Here is a 16,584-nt window from a genome sequence, read left to right as displayed (position 1 = left end):
TTAAGTGTAAAAGGGAAGTCTGAGCTAGTTTATATAAAATAGTTTTGAGTGGTGATATTTAGACTCAGTGCGGTCATTCAGTTTCTCAGAGCTGTGTGTTTAGCGAGAGATAAATGGGAAATGATTTGGCAATGTCACTCAATCGCTTCCCTTAGATCCTTTGTAACAAGTTCTAATACGTGTGTGCACGTATCAGTGAGGCAAGAGACAGTCAGGGCACAAGTTCAGCAACAACTTTATTTACTGTTGGAGAAATGAGTGAAGCATCAACACTCTTAGAAGAAGGTCTTTTCCAAGTAATTGTTAAGGAACATCCCGGAAGGATCCAGTTCCTCACGGATTGAACAGAACTTGTGGAATGCTGGGTACATCTTCTCAAAGTCCTGCCTAAGACAGCTGTGTGCCTGTTTCAGGGAGAGAGAAGAGTTAGGAATACGGCCTGGCAGGAAGTGTGAAGTGAAATGTAATGCAACTCCACAGAGGCTTAGAAAAGTGTGAAGTGATTTCGGAAAGTAAACAATTTTTCCAGGATTTGACAAAGTAGCCACTGTGAAAGTTTCCGCAGGAAGCTGATGATGCTCAGTTATTGAGGGGAATGTAAGACAGATTGAGAGAGAGAGAGAGAGAAAGTCTAATGTCAGCACTTGGTCCCATAGCCAAGTCTCCATTAAAAAGGCCAATTGTTCTTCCTCACCTTCGCCCAGTGTGGTCTTCCACCATTCCTCTTCATTATCTCCTCGTACATTGCCCAATACCGCTCCCGGGGCACCTCCTTCCCATAGGGTCTGAGAGTAAATGTTCTGGTTAATCACAGCCTGATAAAGGGGAGCAGGGGTATAACAGAAGGCACAAGGGTGGCAAGAGGCACTGGACGCTTCAATCAGCATCAATAAACATCAGTACCTCTTTCATGACACATTCTTGTTTTTTTTAAGATTCCCTACAGTATGGAAACAGGCCTTTCGACCCAACAAGTCTACACTAACCCTCTGAAGAGTAACCCACCCAGACCCATTCCCCGACCCTATATTTACCCCTGACTAATGCACCTAATACTATGGGCAATTTAGCATGGCCAATTCACCTGACCTGCACATCTTTGGACTGTGAGAGGAAACTGGAACACCCGGAGGAAACCCACGCAGACTTGGGGAGAACATGCAAACTCCACACAGACAGTCGCCTGAGGCTGGAATCGAACCTGGGTCCCTGGCACTAGGAGACAGCAGTGCTAACCACTGAGCCTGGGTCCCTGGCACTAGGAGACAGCAGTGCTAACCACTGAGCCACCGTGCCGCCCTTCTTCCTTTTTGAGCGGTCTATTAATATCCGAGACTTCCCTGAATTATGGAGTAACTAGCAAAAGTCAGCCAATCTCTAATATCCACTGTCAGTAACAGACCATTATGGGGAGACAGTAGCAAAGTAAACCAGAACCTTGTATTAATATTCCAAGGGCCATGGGTTCAAATCCTGTCATGGGTGAGGGGGGGGGAATGTTTAAATTTCATTTAAAAATCTGCAATAGAAATAAATTGTTGGAAAAGCTCAGCTGCTCTGGAACCAATTGTGGAGTGAAATCAGAGTTAATGTTGTTTCCGGTTAAGTGACCCTTCTTCAGAACTCAAAAATCTGGATTTAGTTTAACGGTTTGTGGGCGGCACGGTGGCACAGTGGTTAGCACTGCTGCCTCACAGCGCCAGAGACCCGGGTTCAATTCCCGCCTCAGGAGACTGACTGTGTGGAGTTTGCACGTTCTCCCCGTGTCTGCGTGGGTTTCCTCCGGGTGCTCCGGTTTCCCCCCACAGTCCAAAGATGTGCAGGTCAGGTGAATTGGCCATGCTAAATTGCCCGTAGTGTTAGGTAAGGGGTAGATGTAGGGGTATGGGTGGGTTATGCTTCGGCGGGGCGGTGTGGACTTGTTGGCCCGAAGGGCCTGTTTCCACACTGTAAGTAATCTAATCTAATCTACCAGTGTCAATTGTTGTGAAAACCCATTTGGTTCACTGATGCTCTTTAGGGAGGGAAATCTGTTGTTCTTACCTAATTGGTCACGAGGTCCACAGTGGAGCTTGTGATTGGTTCTTCAGTGCCGTCTGAATAATCAGGATTGGGTTGTCAATGTCGATGATCCCCACAATCCCATTTACAAATTTAAGATAAAAACTTACACTGTCAACGTCCAGGGGGTGACACTGAGTCACAAACAAGCTGAGCAATACGAGCTGAGAGTGAATCTTTGGGGCAGAGGAATAGAATTAATGTTTCTAACCTGAAATATTAGTCTTTCCCCCCCATTTCAACAAATGCTGCCTCATCTGCTCTGTAACTTTAGTATGTTCTGTATTTTTCTCTACATTTCAGTATTTGCAATAATCTGATTTTAGGGTATTTTAAATGATAGGACTGTGCTCTTTGGCCCCTCTTGCAGCTTTCCTGTTGTCAGTTACCCATGCCTTCACTCACTGTTACCTGTACATGATAATGTTTATGAAGCAGCTGTCTTGCTTGTAACAGGGACTGAGCAGGATGTCATCTGCTCGAGCAAACCGAACCTCGACAGGAAAATGAGCTTGCACATTTGGATTGCTGTCCAACCAGTTCTTCAGTTGCTCCAGAGCCGGCCTGATCTGCATGCTGTTTAGAGCAACAAAAGTCAAATCAGTCATGAAACAAGTTTTCTGACCCTGTTCTGTCAGTCCCCCACATTTCGCTTCATTGCAGCTACAGCTGTGTGTGTGTGGAGTCTCGATAAATTGGTTATCAAAGCTGAAGCAACCAGGCATGAAGGGAAAATTCATGCAGAAACGCAATTCATGACCAACTCCTCCTTGGAATTCACACAAGTACAAGAAGAGGACATTCAGTCCCCCAAGGCTGCTATACTATCCAATTAGCTTATCATTCATCTGTATCTTTGCTGCATTTAATCGGCCTCACAGATTAGCAGCACAAGACAGACACAAAGAGAAATATACGACCGAAATGGTGGGAAAGAAAGAGATGGACAATTGGCAGAGGCAGAGACTATGAACTTGGGAGTCTGAGAAATTAAAGAGACTGAGAGAATGATCGAGAGGAGATTTGCTTGCAAAGGAACGAAAAGGGAGGGAAGATTTTTTTAAAAAGAGGCTGAGAGGGAAGGAGGGAGTGTGTGAAATGCAGCCAGATACAAGTTATCTGTGGGTAGAGCTGGAGGTGATGGCCTCGTGGTAACACTAGACTGTTAATTCAGAGACCCAGGTAATGTTTGGGGGACGTAGGTCTGAATCTCACTGTAGCAGATCTGAAATTATGAGTCTAATGCTGACTATGAATCAATTGTCATATTAATCCAACTAATTCACTAGTGTCCTTTAGGGAAGGAAAATGCCATCCTTTCCTGGCCTGGCCTCAATGTGACTCCAGACCCCCAGCAATGTAGTTGATCCTAACTGTCAATAAATGCTGGCCTGGTCAGTGACGTCCCCATCCTGGTGGATGTTGCCACCAGCCCCCTTTCTGAGATTGGGTCTCACAGCCTGTTTGGGAAATGATAGGGAACAACCACTAGTGAGTCTTAACTAGAAGAGGCACTTGTCTGAACAGCCATTAGATACAAGTCACATTACCTGGTTAGACATCATAACTAGGAACGTTGGAAGGCATAGATGACACATGCTGGGGAGAGAGCGTCTGGAAGGAGCAGGCTGATGTTGGCACAGGGGTGGAGGAAGAGGGTCTACTGGGAAGGATAATGGCATGAGTCTGTAGGAGTAAGAGGAGGGATGGGTGAGGAAGCAGCCAGTTCACTGACTGAGTTGTGGGTGGGCAGAAAGGGGAAGGGAAGAATGAGGAGCATGGAAAGCCTGAAACCAAGGAATGCTGAACGAACCAGGATCCAAAATACTTGATTATACAGCTAATTAATTCCTTGCTATTAATATGCTCCTTAAGCAGTATTTGATTTGATTTGAGCTTTATTGTCATGTGTACTCAAGTACAGCAGTACAAGAGTACAATGAACAGTGCATGATGCCGCGACTCAGTGCTGTCTTCGGTGCAAAAGTACCTTAGATAACAAGTCGAGAGTGTGTAGCTGGAAAAGCACAGTGGGTCAGGCAGCATCCAAGGAGCAGTCCTCGGTAGCTGCCTGAACTCCTGCTCCTCGGGTGCTACCTGACCTGCTGTGCTTTTCCAGCACCACACTCTCGACTCTGATCTCCAGCATCTGCAGTCCGCACTTTCTCCTACCTTAGATACCAAACGTAGGAGAAGTAGCCACAGAGAAGCAAAGTTAAAAGTAAAGCATTACTGCTGTTCTTAGTATGACTAGAAAAATAAAGAAATCAAGATAAAAGTTAACATTACAGTTCTTGCTAGTTTTATGTGGAAAAAGGTAAAAGTTCAATAGTTTTTAAGTGTGCTCCCTGCAAGGGCTCAGTCTCCTCCACTTTGGCCTGCTCTACGGAGAACCTCAAATTTGTCAGTAATTGAAAAACAAAATCAGTTGCTAGCTTTGGCCTTGTTTTGAATTGCAGTGTGTGTTATCGGCTTTAGAGTGGTTTTCAGTTTAATGTTGGGTTGACAATTGTTGAAGATAGTGGTCAGTTCACATCCTGTTAGCCCAAATACCCTATAACACAGCAACGCAAATACACAAGGTGGTGTCACCACATGAATGCATCTCACCAGATGAAGGAGTCAGTGAGGATGAAGAAATAGCAATCAACAAGCAGCCCTCGAATGAAGACTGGTTTGAGCCCTGGTTGGAAGGCAGTGCTCAGCCCTGACAGCACAGAGTGTAAGGAGGTGCTACTTACATGGGGATAGACCAATCTGACACATGTTGCTTGAAGAGACAGTCAAAGTTGAAAGCCTTGTCACTGCGTTTGACCTGCTCGATCTTTGCTGAGTAAACCAGCCAAAAGTAGAAACGATTAATCCAGGGCACCAGGCAAGGGAAGAAGGTGCTGCAAGGATATTAGAGGGTTAATGGTTAGGAAGTTCACTCAGGAATGACACTGACAATTAGTTTGGCTTCGTTCAAGCCCAAATCCATAATCCATGAGGCATTCTTGATTCCTCATTGCACTCAAGGGGCCAGAAGTGAAGGAGTGCAGATTTGTCTGAGAATGGAGAGGCTGGAGAACATTACAGAGACAGGGAGGTGTGAGAGTGGAAGTTGAATAGTTGACATTGTGGTAATGTCACCGGACTCATCATCCAGAGTCCCAAGCTAATGTTATCAGGTTATAGTTTCAATTCTCATCTGATTTAAATTCCATAGCTAACCACTGCTGTAACAATCCCATCTGGTTCACTAATGCCCTTTAGGGAAGGCAAATGCAGTCCTATCCAGGTCTGGTCTACACATGACTCTAGACTCACAGCAATGTGATTGACTCTGAATTGGACAATAAAGGCTGGTCTAGTCAATGATGCGCACATCCTCTAAAATACAATGCCTGGCTGTCTCTGGAAAAGGAGCACACGGTATCCACCGACACTCTGGTGTTGTTCAGGGAGAGGTGGGCGCTGCAGGGAGTGGAGTGCATTATTTGCCCGTCCAACTCTATTTTGATTTAATCCCTGCCCCCCCCCCACCCTTCACTGTCTGATCACACAGCATTGCCCTTTGATATGAAGGGCACTGCTTGTCACTGGCCACTCGGGTGTTTCTTTTCTTCCTGGTGGTAGAAATTTGAATAAAGATTTGTGCACCTTTTGAGAAAAGAAGAAGAAAAAAAAGAGAAAGGAAAAAAAAAAATTAAAAAAAAGAGAAATAAAAGAAAAAAGAAAAAAATACAATAAATGTGGATGGATTGGAGTAGAGAGGGGTGTGATTCTCTGGATAGACCAGTGATTTTGTGCATAAGTAGATGTTGAGAATGACCCTCAGCTTGATCTGATCAACAGAGGACACAAAATTCAAAATTAAAGGAAACAGACAAAAATACAGAGTTGCTGAAGGACCCAGGGTTTGTTCCAGATCAGACTGAGGTCAGAAGCTCATCTGTGTGTGTGCATGAGTGAGCCTTAGAGTCAGGGTGGGTGAGTGTGTAAGGTTGGGGAATATTTGCGCATTGCTGTAAGAACAAGAGTGCGGAGGGAATGTTTCAGAGGGACAGAGTGTATGGATGTTGGATTAGATGGGTGTGATAGTCCACTCTGTCTCCAATCCAGATTTGTCAAAGCAGCTGCTATTTCATAGGAGTTTGGAACATTACTGATGGAAATGCAGTATAACAGTCCAGCAAAGAGTAGTGTGGTACCAGTATCAATGTCCTTACCCCAATATCGACTTTTCAGAAATTCTCACTGTGATGGCACAGTGTCGCTTCATAAACTATTTACAGCGTATGTGGACTCCTCTCAGCAGAAAGCAGCTTGGGAAGCTGTAAAACATGCCTTTCGCCCCAACGTTCATTTTGTTCCCAATCAACAATAATTTAACATTACATACAACTTGTAACATAAAGCATCCCAAGCTGTTTCACTGCAACAATTTCTATTTATCTAGCGCCTTTCAATAAACCACCCTAAAGTGTTTCTCACAAATGTAAATCAGAGTGAATGTTACACCAAGCTACTTAATGAGATATTTGGGCAGATAGCCTCATGTTTGGCTAAAGAGGAGCATCTTAAAACAGGAAAGTGAGGGGCAGATGTTTAGTGAGAGATTTGCAGAGCTTGGGGCCTCTGCAATTGGTGGCAGAGCGGCTAATGGTGGAGCCATTAGCAAACGAGCAGAAATAGCGATGCACATTTTGGAGAGTTCTGCAGGGATTCCAGAGACAAGGAGCAATGTGGTCTTGGAATCTGATGAAAACATGGATTTGGATTTTAAATCTGGGCCATTGCCAGGCTGGGAGTCTGAAAGCACAGCACTGATAGGTGAACTGGATTTTGGTGTAGTTTAGGAAATAAGCCATAGAGATTTGAATGGAGTCACATTCATGGAGGTTGGAATGGACGGTGTTGACCAGATTAATCAAGTCTCATTAACAAAGGCACCTCCTGTATAGGTTTTACATCGGCATGATTAACTCCTTGTTTCAGTTTACAGGTGCTGCCACGACTGTGATAGTTTTGGTGGGATGGATCAGTGACCTGGGATGTGGGATTGAGGGTTTGGCACTGACCTGATCCACAACAGGAACTCCAGCAGGTAATAGCCAATGGCATAGTTCCACAGCCAACTGGAAGTGGTTTTAACTGGCTGGAATAAAGCAAACAGTACAATCAAACCTACTCAAAAACAGGGATTTAAACACAATCCCTATCCCAACAAACATAGGATCGGCTGAGGGATCACACTCTGTCCTGGTCCCACTAATACTGTCTGGGCTGGCAGGTTCCTGAAACGGCACAGCAGTTCAGGCAGCATCCGAGGAGCAGTAAAATCGACGTTTCGGGCAAAAGCCCTTCATCAGGAATAAAGGCAGAGAGCCTGAAGCGTGGAAAGGTAAGCTAGAGGAGGGTGGGGCTGGGGAGAAAGTAGCATAGAGTACAATGGGTGAGTGGGGGAGGGGATGAAGGTGATAGGTCTGGGGCGAGGGTGGAGTGGAGGTGTGGGAGGGACCAGGTGGGGAGGGACATTAATGGAGATGGAGAGGTCCAGGAAGGTGAGGGTTTAACCCTACTGCGAATCCTTTTGCAAGGATGCCTGTCTTGAAGAAGTTTTCCTCCTCTCTCTACAAGAATCTCAGGGAGTCCCTCTCACACTGCAACTCCCAGGTCATTTCCTCTGCCCTGAAGCTCTTCAACCATGTCCTGAAACAAACTCGCTACCACAGCCACATTTGCTTCCTCACTGCCTGCCTCCATTACCAACTCATCCCACACCGACTCTGGACCACCTTTAAACCAGCAGAGTTCGGACCCGAACAGGACAAACTGTACAGACTACAGATTCAAAACACCAGCAACCGTTCTCTTTCAAGATCCTCCGCTCCACGCTTGCAGCAATGCGCCGTCACCTAACCTCTCTCCAGTCAGCCCTGCCTCAGCTGAGGGCCACACTCTCTCAGAATTGCAAAGGGCCCACTCTGTACTACATCCTCAGGAGAATTCATACTCTCAACAAACAATATTTCAACTCCATCTCAAACATCAAAAACTGTAAGTACAACAAACCTTTATCTACCTACCTCCATAACCAGCGCTCCTCAAACATTCCAGAAGATTCCCCCGGCCTCTGGGACTGCTTGGACACCATTAGCCATGTGGCTGGTGCAGCTGCCACCCCCCACGCTGATTGACGACGTCACTTCCGCCCCCATAATGGCCACTCCCACAACCACTTCCGCTCCTCACAATTCCTCATGCATCACATGTGACATCACTTCCGCCCCTCACATCATCGCTGATGTCACACGCTCAGTGACTTCCGCCACCCCTACTGCCGTGTCTGCCACCACTTCCGCCCCCACCAACGCTACTCACCTGCATTCTGCTGACACGCCCCCCACATATCCCACTGTCACCATTTCCGGCCGACAGAACCCTGAGGGGAACACCATCCCTGCTCTTGACTCCACTCCCATTCCCCCCACCATCACACCCACGCCAGTTACTGGCTCCGCCCCCACTCCCAGCTCCACACCCACACCAGATCCCAGCTCCCAGCCCTGCTGAGTTTTCACCATCCCCCCAGACCTCCCACTCACTGAGGACAAACGATCAGTCCTCAGCAAAGGACTCACCTTCATCCCCCTCCGTCCACGCATCAATGAATTTAATACACGCCGTGACGTCGAACACTTCCGTCGCTTCCGCCTCCGAGCTTACTTTCACAATCAGGACTCCCGCCCACCTTCCGAGGACCCCTTCGCCCACCTCCAACACACAGCATCCACCTGGACACCCCGCGCTGGCCAATTACCTGCCCTCGACCTCTTCATTTCCAACTGCCGCCGGGACATTAACCGCCTCAACCTGTCGTCCCCCCTCCCCCACTCCAACCTCTCACCCTCACAACGCGCAGCCCTCCAATCCCTCTGCTCCAATCCCAACCTCACCATATAGCTAGCAGATAAAGGGGGTGCAGTGGTAGTCTGGCACACTGACCTCTACACTGCTGAAGCCAAACGCCAACTCGAGGACACCTCTTCCTACCGCGCCCTCGACCTTGACCCCACCCCCCCATCACCAAACCATCATCTCCCAGACCATACAGAACCTCATCACCTCAGAAGATCTTCCACCCACAGCTTCCAACCTCATAGTCTGGGAACCCCACACTGCCCGGTTCTACCTCCTTCCCAAGATCCACAAGCCTGACCACCCTGGCCGACCCATTGTCTCAGCATGCTCCTGCCCCACTGAACTCACCTCTACCTACCTCAACACTGTCCTATTCCCCCTAGTCCAGGAACTCCCCACATACATTGGAGACACCACCCACGCCCTCCACCTCCTCCAAGACTTCCGTTTCCCCGGCCCCCAACGCCTCATCTTCACCATGGATATCTAATCCCTCTACACCTCCATCCGCCATGACCAGGGTCTCCAAGCCCTCCGTTTTTTTCCTCTCCCGATGTCCCCAACAATACCCTTCCACTGACACTCATTCGTTTGGCCGAACTGGTCCTCACCCTTAACAATTTCTCCTTTGAATCCTCCCACTTCCTCCAGTCTAAAGGGATAGCCATGGGCACATGTATGGGCCCCAGCTATGCCTGTCTGTTTGTTGGCTATGTAGAACAGTCGATCTTCCGGCACCACTCCCCACCTCTTCCTCCACTACATTGATGACTGCATTGGCACCACCTCATGCTCCTGCGATGAGGTTGAGCAACTCATCAATTTCACCAACACATTCCACCCTGTCCTAAAATTTACCTGGATCATCTCTGACACCTCCCTCCCCTTCCTGGACCTCTCCATCTCCATTAATGACAACTGACTTGACACTGACATTTATTACAAACCCATCGACTCCCACAGCTACCTGGATTACACCTCTTCCCATCCTACCTCTTGCAAAAATGCCATCCCGTATTCCCAAATCCTCCGCCTCCGCCGTATCTGCTCCCAGGAGGACCAGTACCACCATAGAACACACCAGATGGCCTCCTTCTTTGGAGACCGCAATTCCCCTTCCCACGTGGTTAAAGATGCCCTCCAACGCATCTCGTCCACATCCCGCACCTACGCCGTCAGACCTCACCCCTCCAACCGTAACAAGGACAGAACGCCCCTGGTGCTCACCGTCTACCCTACCAACCTTCGCATTAACCAAATCATCCGCTGACATTTCCGCCACCTCCAAAAAGACCTCACCACCAGGGATATATTTCCCTCCCCACCCCTTTCCGCCTTCCGCAAAGACCGTTCCCTCCGTGACTACCTGGTCAGGTCCATGCCCCCCTACGACCCACCCTCCCATTCTGGCACTTTCCCCTGCCACTGCAGGAACTCTAAAACCTGCGCCCACACCTCCTCCCTCACCTCTATCCAAGGCCCTAAAGGAGCCTTCCACATCCATCAAAGTTTTACTTGCACATCCACTAATATAATTTGTTGTATCCGTTGCTCCCAATGTGGTCTCCTCTACATTGGGGAGACTGGGCGCCTCCTAGCAGAGCGCTTTAGGGAACATCTCCGGGACACCTGCACCGCCCTGTGGCCCAACATTTCAACTCCCCCTCCCACTCTGCCGAGGACATGGAGGTCCTGGGCCTCCTTCACCGCCTCTCCCTCACCACCAGGCGCCTGGAGGAAGAACGCCTCAACTTCCGCCTCGGAACACTTCAACCCCAGGGCATCAATGTGGACTTCAACAGTTTCCTCATTTCCCCTCCCCCCACCTCACCCTAGTTCCAAACTTCCAGCTCAGCACTGTCCCCATGACTTGTCCTACCTGCCTATCTTCTTTTCCATCCATCCACTCCACCCTCCCCCGCCCCCGACCTATCACCTTCATCTCTTCCCCCACTCAACTATTGTACTCTGTGCTACTTTCTCCCCAACCCCACCCTTCTCTAGCTTATCTCTCCATGCTTCAGGCTCTCTGCCTTTATTCCTGATGAAGGGCTTTTGCCCAAAATGTCGATTTCGAAGCTCCTTGGATGCTGCCTGAACTGCTGTGCTCTTCCAGCACCACTAATCCAGAATCTGGTTTCCAGCATCTGCAGTCATTGTTTTTACCTAGGTTCCTGAAACAGATGTACCCTCTCTGTTTCTTCCACACAGCCGACATGAGCACATGAGACTATTTGGCTTGACCAGATATCACCCAAGTGTCTCTCCATATATAGCCTAGTCTCCAGTGTAGGGAGATGGCCAGGAGTGTTGCTGACTCTAAAGTAGGAGCACTGGTGGATTTGCACGGCTCAAACTCCTCACTTTGTATTCCCTCTGCCTCTATTCTAAGTAAATATGAATAAGCCATGACTTCACCTTGTCTGTAGGGTCTGCATAGCTAACTGTGACCTTATCAGTGTGAGGGAACCAAAACAGACGGAAATACTCCGACTGCTTCAGGTGAGTGTCGAGATCGTTCAGAACCTGCAGGAGAAAGGAGCAGAAATTCAGTTATGTTACTTCACTCGGTGCTTCATTATGTTACAGCACACAATTAAAATACAGCACTCTGTGCTCAGTTATATTCCCTGGCTGTTCAGGGAATTCCTAGAGGCATGGCATTCATCCATAGGTTCAATCAATAAGCACATTGACCTGGACCCAATATACCGACCACTGCAGCAGACAGCTGGAACTGACAACCGGAAGAGGCAGATACAAATCACTATAAATGCCGGAGGAAACATCACAGAAGCGCTTCACAGGAGGCTCCCAAGCACTGAGGATGTTACCTAGACGGGGGACGAAACGTCTGCAACACAAATTCTCAGCTCGGCGAACAGAACCACAACAACGAGCACCCAAGCTACAAATCTTCTCACAAACATTGAATTATTGGTCAGAGTATTGAGGGCAGGACTTGGGAGGTCATGTTGTGACTGTACAGGACATTGATTAGGCCAGTTTTGGAAATATTGCGTGCAATTTCTGTCTCCTTCCTATCGGAAAGATGTTGTGAAACTTGAAAGGGTTCAGAAAAGATTTACAAGGATGTTGCCAGGGTTGGAGGATTTGAGCTAAAGGGAGAGGTTGAATAGGCTGGGTCTGTTTTCCCTAGAATGTTGGAGGCTGAGGGGTGACCTTATAGAAGTTTATAAAATCATGAGGGGCATGGATAGGATAAATAGACAAAGTATCTTCCCTGACATGGGGTGTCCAGAACTAGACGGCATAGGGTTAGGGTGAGAGGGGAAAAATATAAAAGAGACTTGAGGGGCAACTTTTTCACGCAGAGTGTGGTATGTGTATGGAATTAGCTGCCAGAAGAAATGGAGGAGGCTACTACGATTGCAACATTTAAGAGGCATCTGGATGGGTATATGAATAGGAAGGGTTTGGAGGGATATGGGCCGGGTGCCGGCAGGTGGGAGTTGACTGGGTTGGGATATCTGACTGTGGGAAAAGATCTGCCACCCTGCCAACCCATAGTAGGCCCACACAGAACAGAGAAAAGCAAACTTGGCCAAACTATATCAAAAACACCCAGAATGCCTCAGCAGGGACCAAGCAGGCTGACAAGTGAAATCAGACAGCACTCGCAGACAAGGGAATGCACTTCCCGGCACCCACTAACAATGTCAGATCAACACAGCTCTCCCGAAGCTCTGAGGGCAGTCTCATAACCCAGCAATACCAAACCCACACAAAGAACAGGTCAGACAGTGAGGCACCACCAACAGCATTGCTCCCAGGACAGGACAATAGAAGCACCTTACTGTTTCAGAGGAGACATTAGCACCTGCCTGTGAAGAGGAATGGGAGCCCCGCACCCATTGATACTGTCAGCATGTTGCATTGTATCGAGAATCAGGACGTTCATCCAATAACTGTTTTCCGAGTAGATTACTCCATTTCCAGACACATTGTATTTTCTCCATTTTTGATTTGCCCTATTGTACAATATTGTTATAAAAACTGGCCTCTTCCTCAGCTCAAGGAATAGAATTCTCAGCTACCTGGACAGACTCTCTGTGCTGTTTCAGCATAGTCAATTCCTCTTCCACGATATCGCTGTACTAATAGACTGTTTGTCAATTTCACTTCGAGCTGTGCTTTGTGATCTCTAATTTATTGGGCTAATTTCTCCGATACTGGTCGCATGGACGGGTTGGACTGAAGGGTCTGTTTCCATGCTGCACATCTCTATGACTATGACTCTATTACAGCATACACTCAATCATATTACTGGTCACAATTAAATTACAACACAGAATCCTCGGTTATATTACAGCACATATAGAAATTGCAACATTCAGTGTACAGTATTAGCCAAGGACTTTTCCTATGCGTAGAGGAGACCAAAATTAGAGGGCATAGGTTTAAGGTGAGGGGGAAGACACAAAAGGGACCTGGGGGAACCTTTTCACACAGAGTGTGGTGCATGAATGGAATGAGCTGACAGAGGAAGTGGTGGAGGCTGGTCTGAATACAACACATTTGAAAGGGATCTTGATTGGTATTTGAATAGGAGGGGTGTAAGAGGGATATGGGCCAAATGCTGGCACATGGCGCTGGATTTATTTAGGATATCTGATTGGCATGGATGAGTTGGACTGAAGGGACTGTCTCTGTGCTGTACAGCTCTGTGACTCTATATTATTTCAAAGGGTTTTTGTGACAAGGCCAGGGGAGATAAGTTTGGACTGTTCTCTTGCAGTAAAGGAGATAGTGAGTAGGTTAGACCACGGTGGACAAGGTTATCACAGCTTCGGATAAGGTCAACCAGGGAAAGCTGTTTCAATTAACTGCTGGTATCAAGCCAAAGTTAAAAATCACACAACACTAGGGTTATAGACAGACACAGAAACAGACACAGACTATAACCTGGTGTTGTGTGATTTTTAACTTTGTACACCCCAATCCAACACCAGCATCTCCAAATCATGATGGTATCAAAACAGGGAGAGCCAGATTGGCCAAAAGATGCTCTCGGAATGTGAAGAAACGCTCCTTCACCCAGTTAACGTCTGAAACTGACTGAAAGGGTTGGGGGCTGTGAAAGTGAAGATGATGGATAATTATAAAGGAACCAGATGGAAATTTGAAAGAAATAAAGATAGAGCCCAGGGGTGGGACTAATCAGATCGCTATACTGAGAGCCTGCATGGAATTGATGGGCCAAGTGGCCATTTTGTGTGCTGTAATAACCCTTTATGAGGCAGGATACAGAGCACAAAAAACTAGGAAGTCAAGAAGAGTTTGCAGAAGCTGGCCGCTAATATTTTCCACAAAGCTCACAGACAATTAGAGCGGAAGGAATTTGATGGAAAATAATGGAAAGCTGTTCCAGCAGAATGTCGTCTCAAACTGAGCCCGGGGAACGCTGAGCTTCAACAGGTTTATATGGGTCACTATCCTCAGGGCAAACACAAAAATAGTGCAGACACTTAGACAATTAAATTAACAGAGCATGACTAATAGGGAGACAACAGCAGAATACAGCATCATTGAGCAGCGGTGAGTTAGAGACTGACACAATGTTTATTTCTGTTTCTCAGCACTGAGCTCAGGCACTGTGTTCATCATGGGAGATGTTCCTCGAAAGACAGGAATGCAGCTTGCAACTTTAACTCCTTTGCTCCTGATAAAACTCAGTTGGAAGGAATGGAGGTCCCACATGTATCATTACAGACACTGTCACCGTCTGTTCACAGGAATGATGTAGTTAATTAAACACAGACACCATACAGAAAATCACCAGTGAGTCTTAATTGAGCAGGGAGTCACAGAGTGACTGATGAGAGGAGAGAAGGACAGAGAGAGAGGGGGGGGGAGAGAGAGAGAGAGAATTAAATTACTCATGTGTCTTAATTTCAACTCTCGTACATGTTCAGAACACAGTGTGTAAGAGAGATGGTTTATCATTGACTGAAGGTATCAATGATTGATTGACAAGGTTTTTTTAAAAAAAATTCATTCACAGGTTGTCACTGGGTGGGCCAGCACTTATTGCCCATTCCTATTTATGCAGGGGGACAAATGAGTCAACCACATTGCTGTGGGTCTGGAGTTACAAGTAGGCCAGACCAGATAAGGATGGCAGCTTCCTTCCCTAAAGGACATGAGTGAACCAGGTGGGCTTTTCTGACAATGATTCACAGTCATTATTGGAGTCTTAATTCCAGATTTTTATAATTGAATTCTCATTCCACCATGGTGGGATTCAAACCCAGGTGCCCAGAACATAACCTGGGTCTCTGGATTAACAGTCCAGTGATAATACCACTAGGCTATTGCCTCCCCCTTAATGATTCGATGTAATCGATGATTGATGAGGGTATCAGTCATTGATCAATCGATTGATTGAAAGTAGTTATCCCCTTTCTGAAAAACACTGACCGAAGATGCAAAAAAGTTAATGTCACTTCTCAGGATGAGCTTGGCTGAGACCCCAGTCCAATCTCATTAGGCAGCAACCCTCTCCTACCAAAAAAAAGAGTCTGGGGGTGGGGGTGGAGGAGATAATCCAAGCAGTACAACCGAGGTAAGACCTGGGCAGGTATGGGATTGCCTTTGGAACTGGGGCTATTATCTTGGTTTGATCGCTGGGGTACAGGAAGGAGTGTCAGCTGCAGCTGTGTGCTGTTTGGAGAGAGGGACATGCTCAGTTCTCCCAGGAAACTTCCTGAAACGACCCAGGTAATTAGACCATCCCATTAATCAGTGACAATGAGGCAGCAGACAGCTCATTTAACATCATTCATCATTCAGACAAATTCCTGCACTAATTATGAGTCCTTCTCACTGCTGCACTTGGCATTGTCCCACTTGGCAAAAGGAGGTTAATGTAAAATGATGACGTGGGTAGCTCTATCACTCTGAGTCTGTGGGAGATGGGCTCAGCACATCAAGGGCATTTCATTTGCTTTTTCAGCACTCCTTTCAAGTTTGTTTAACTTGACTGGCAATGTTAGAACAGAAAATACTGGAAATTGCTGAAAAAATGCCCTGTTACTGAGGATTTTCATCTTGCACACATCAGGACAGTTTGCAAGAACAATAAAACTAATTGATATTGTATGACAGGATTGGTTGGCAAGTGGAGTAATTATCCTGAAGAAAGCAAGATGAAAACCTTCAGTGAAATATATCTTTTTCAGCAATACTCAGGTGCAGTAAGACTAAAGGATTAAACAAGAATTAGAGTTCAGAAACAGCAATTGCCTGAAAAGCTCAGCAGGTCTGGGAGCATCTGTGGAGAGAAATCAGAGTTAACATAATCAGATTAACATAATCAGAGTTAACATTTCAGTCGAATGACCCTTCCTCAGAACCTGACCTGAAAAGATAACTGATTTCTCTCCAAGGATGCTGCCAGATCTGCTGAGCTCTAGGTGTTTTTGTTTCTGATTTTATTGGTTTTTATTCAGAAACAAGGTTAAACATGGATGTGAAACACTGCTTGGGCCTGAGCAGTTTTGCATCCAATCCTGGGTGTCACACTCTAGGAAGGATGCAAAGCCATTAGAGAGAGTGCAGAAAAGATTCATGACAGTGTTCCCAGGGTTGAGGAGA

At 46.9% G+C, this 16,584-nt stretch overlaps 1 protein-coding gene across 1 annotated transcript in view; it reads right to left on the bottom strand.

Moving 5' to 3' along the window:
• Positions 1-218: 218 nt before the first annotated feature.
• The window catches only part of LOC140482571 (L-gulonolactone oxidase), a 52,444-nt gene continuing 36,078 nt past the window's right edge, over positions 219-16,584 (bottom strand). The window contains exons 8-13 of the mRNA XM_072580100.1: positions 11,386-11,493; positions 7,125-7,201; positions 4,803-4,952; positions 2,473-2,637; positions 695-785; positions 219-404 (exon numbers count right to left, since the gene is read on the bottom strand). Of these exons, the coding sequence (XP_072436201.1) occupies positions 276-404; positions 695-785; positions 2,473-2,637; positions 4,803-4,952; positions 7,125-7,201; positions 11,386-11,493 (720 nt within the window). The 3' untranslated portion in view covers positions 219-275. The remainder of the gene's footprint in view (positions 405-694; positions 786-2,472; positions 2,638-4,802; positions 4,953-7,124; positions 7,202-11,385; positions 11,494-16,584) is intronic.

This window comes from Chiloscyllium punctatum, chromosome 11, assembly GCF_047496795.1.
Source record: "Chiloscyllium punctatum isolate Juve2018m chromosome 11, sChiPun1.3, whole genome shotgun sequence".
Classification (NCBI taxonomy): Eukaryota; Metazoa; Chordata; class Chondrichthyes; order Orectolobiformes; family Hemiscylliidae; genus Chiloscyllium; species Chiloscyllium punctatum.
Note: the sequence above shows the minus strand (reverse complement) of the source record. Positions and strands in the feature narration are given on the sequence as shown.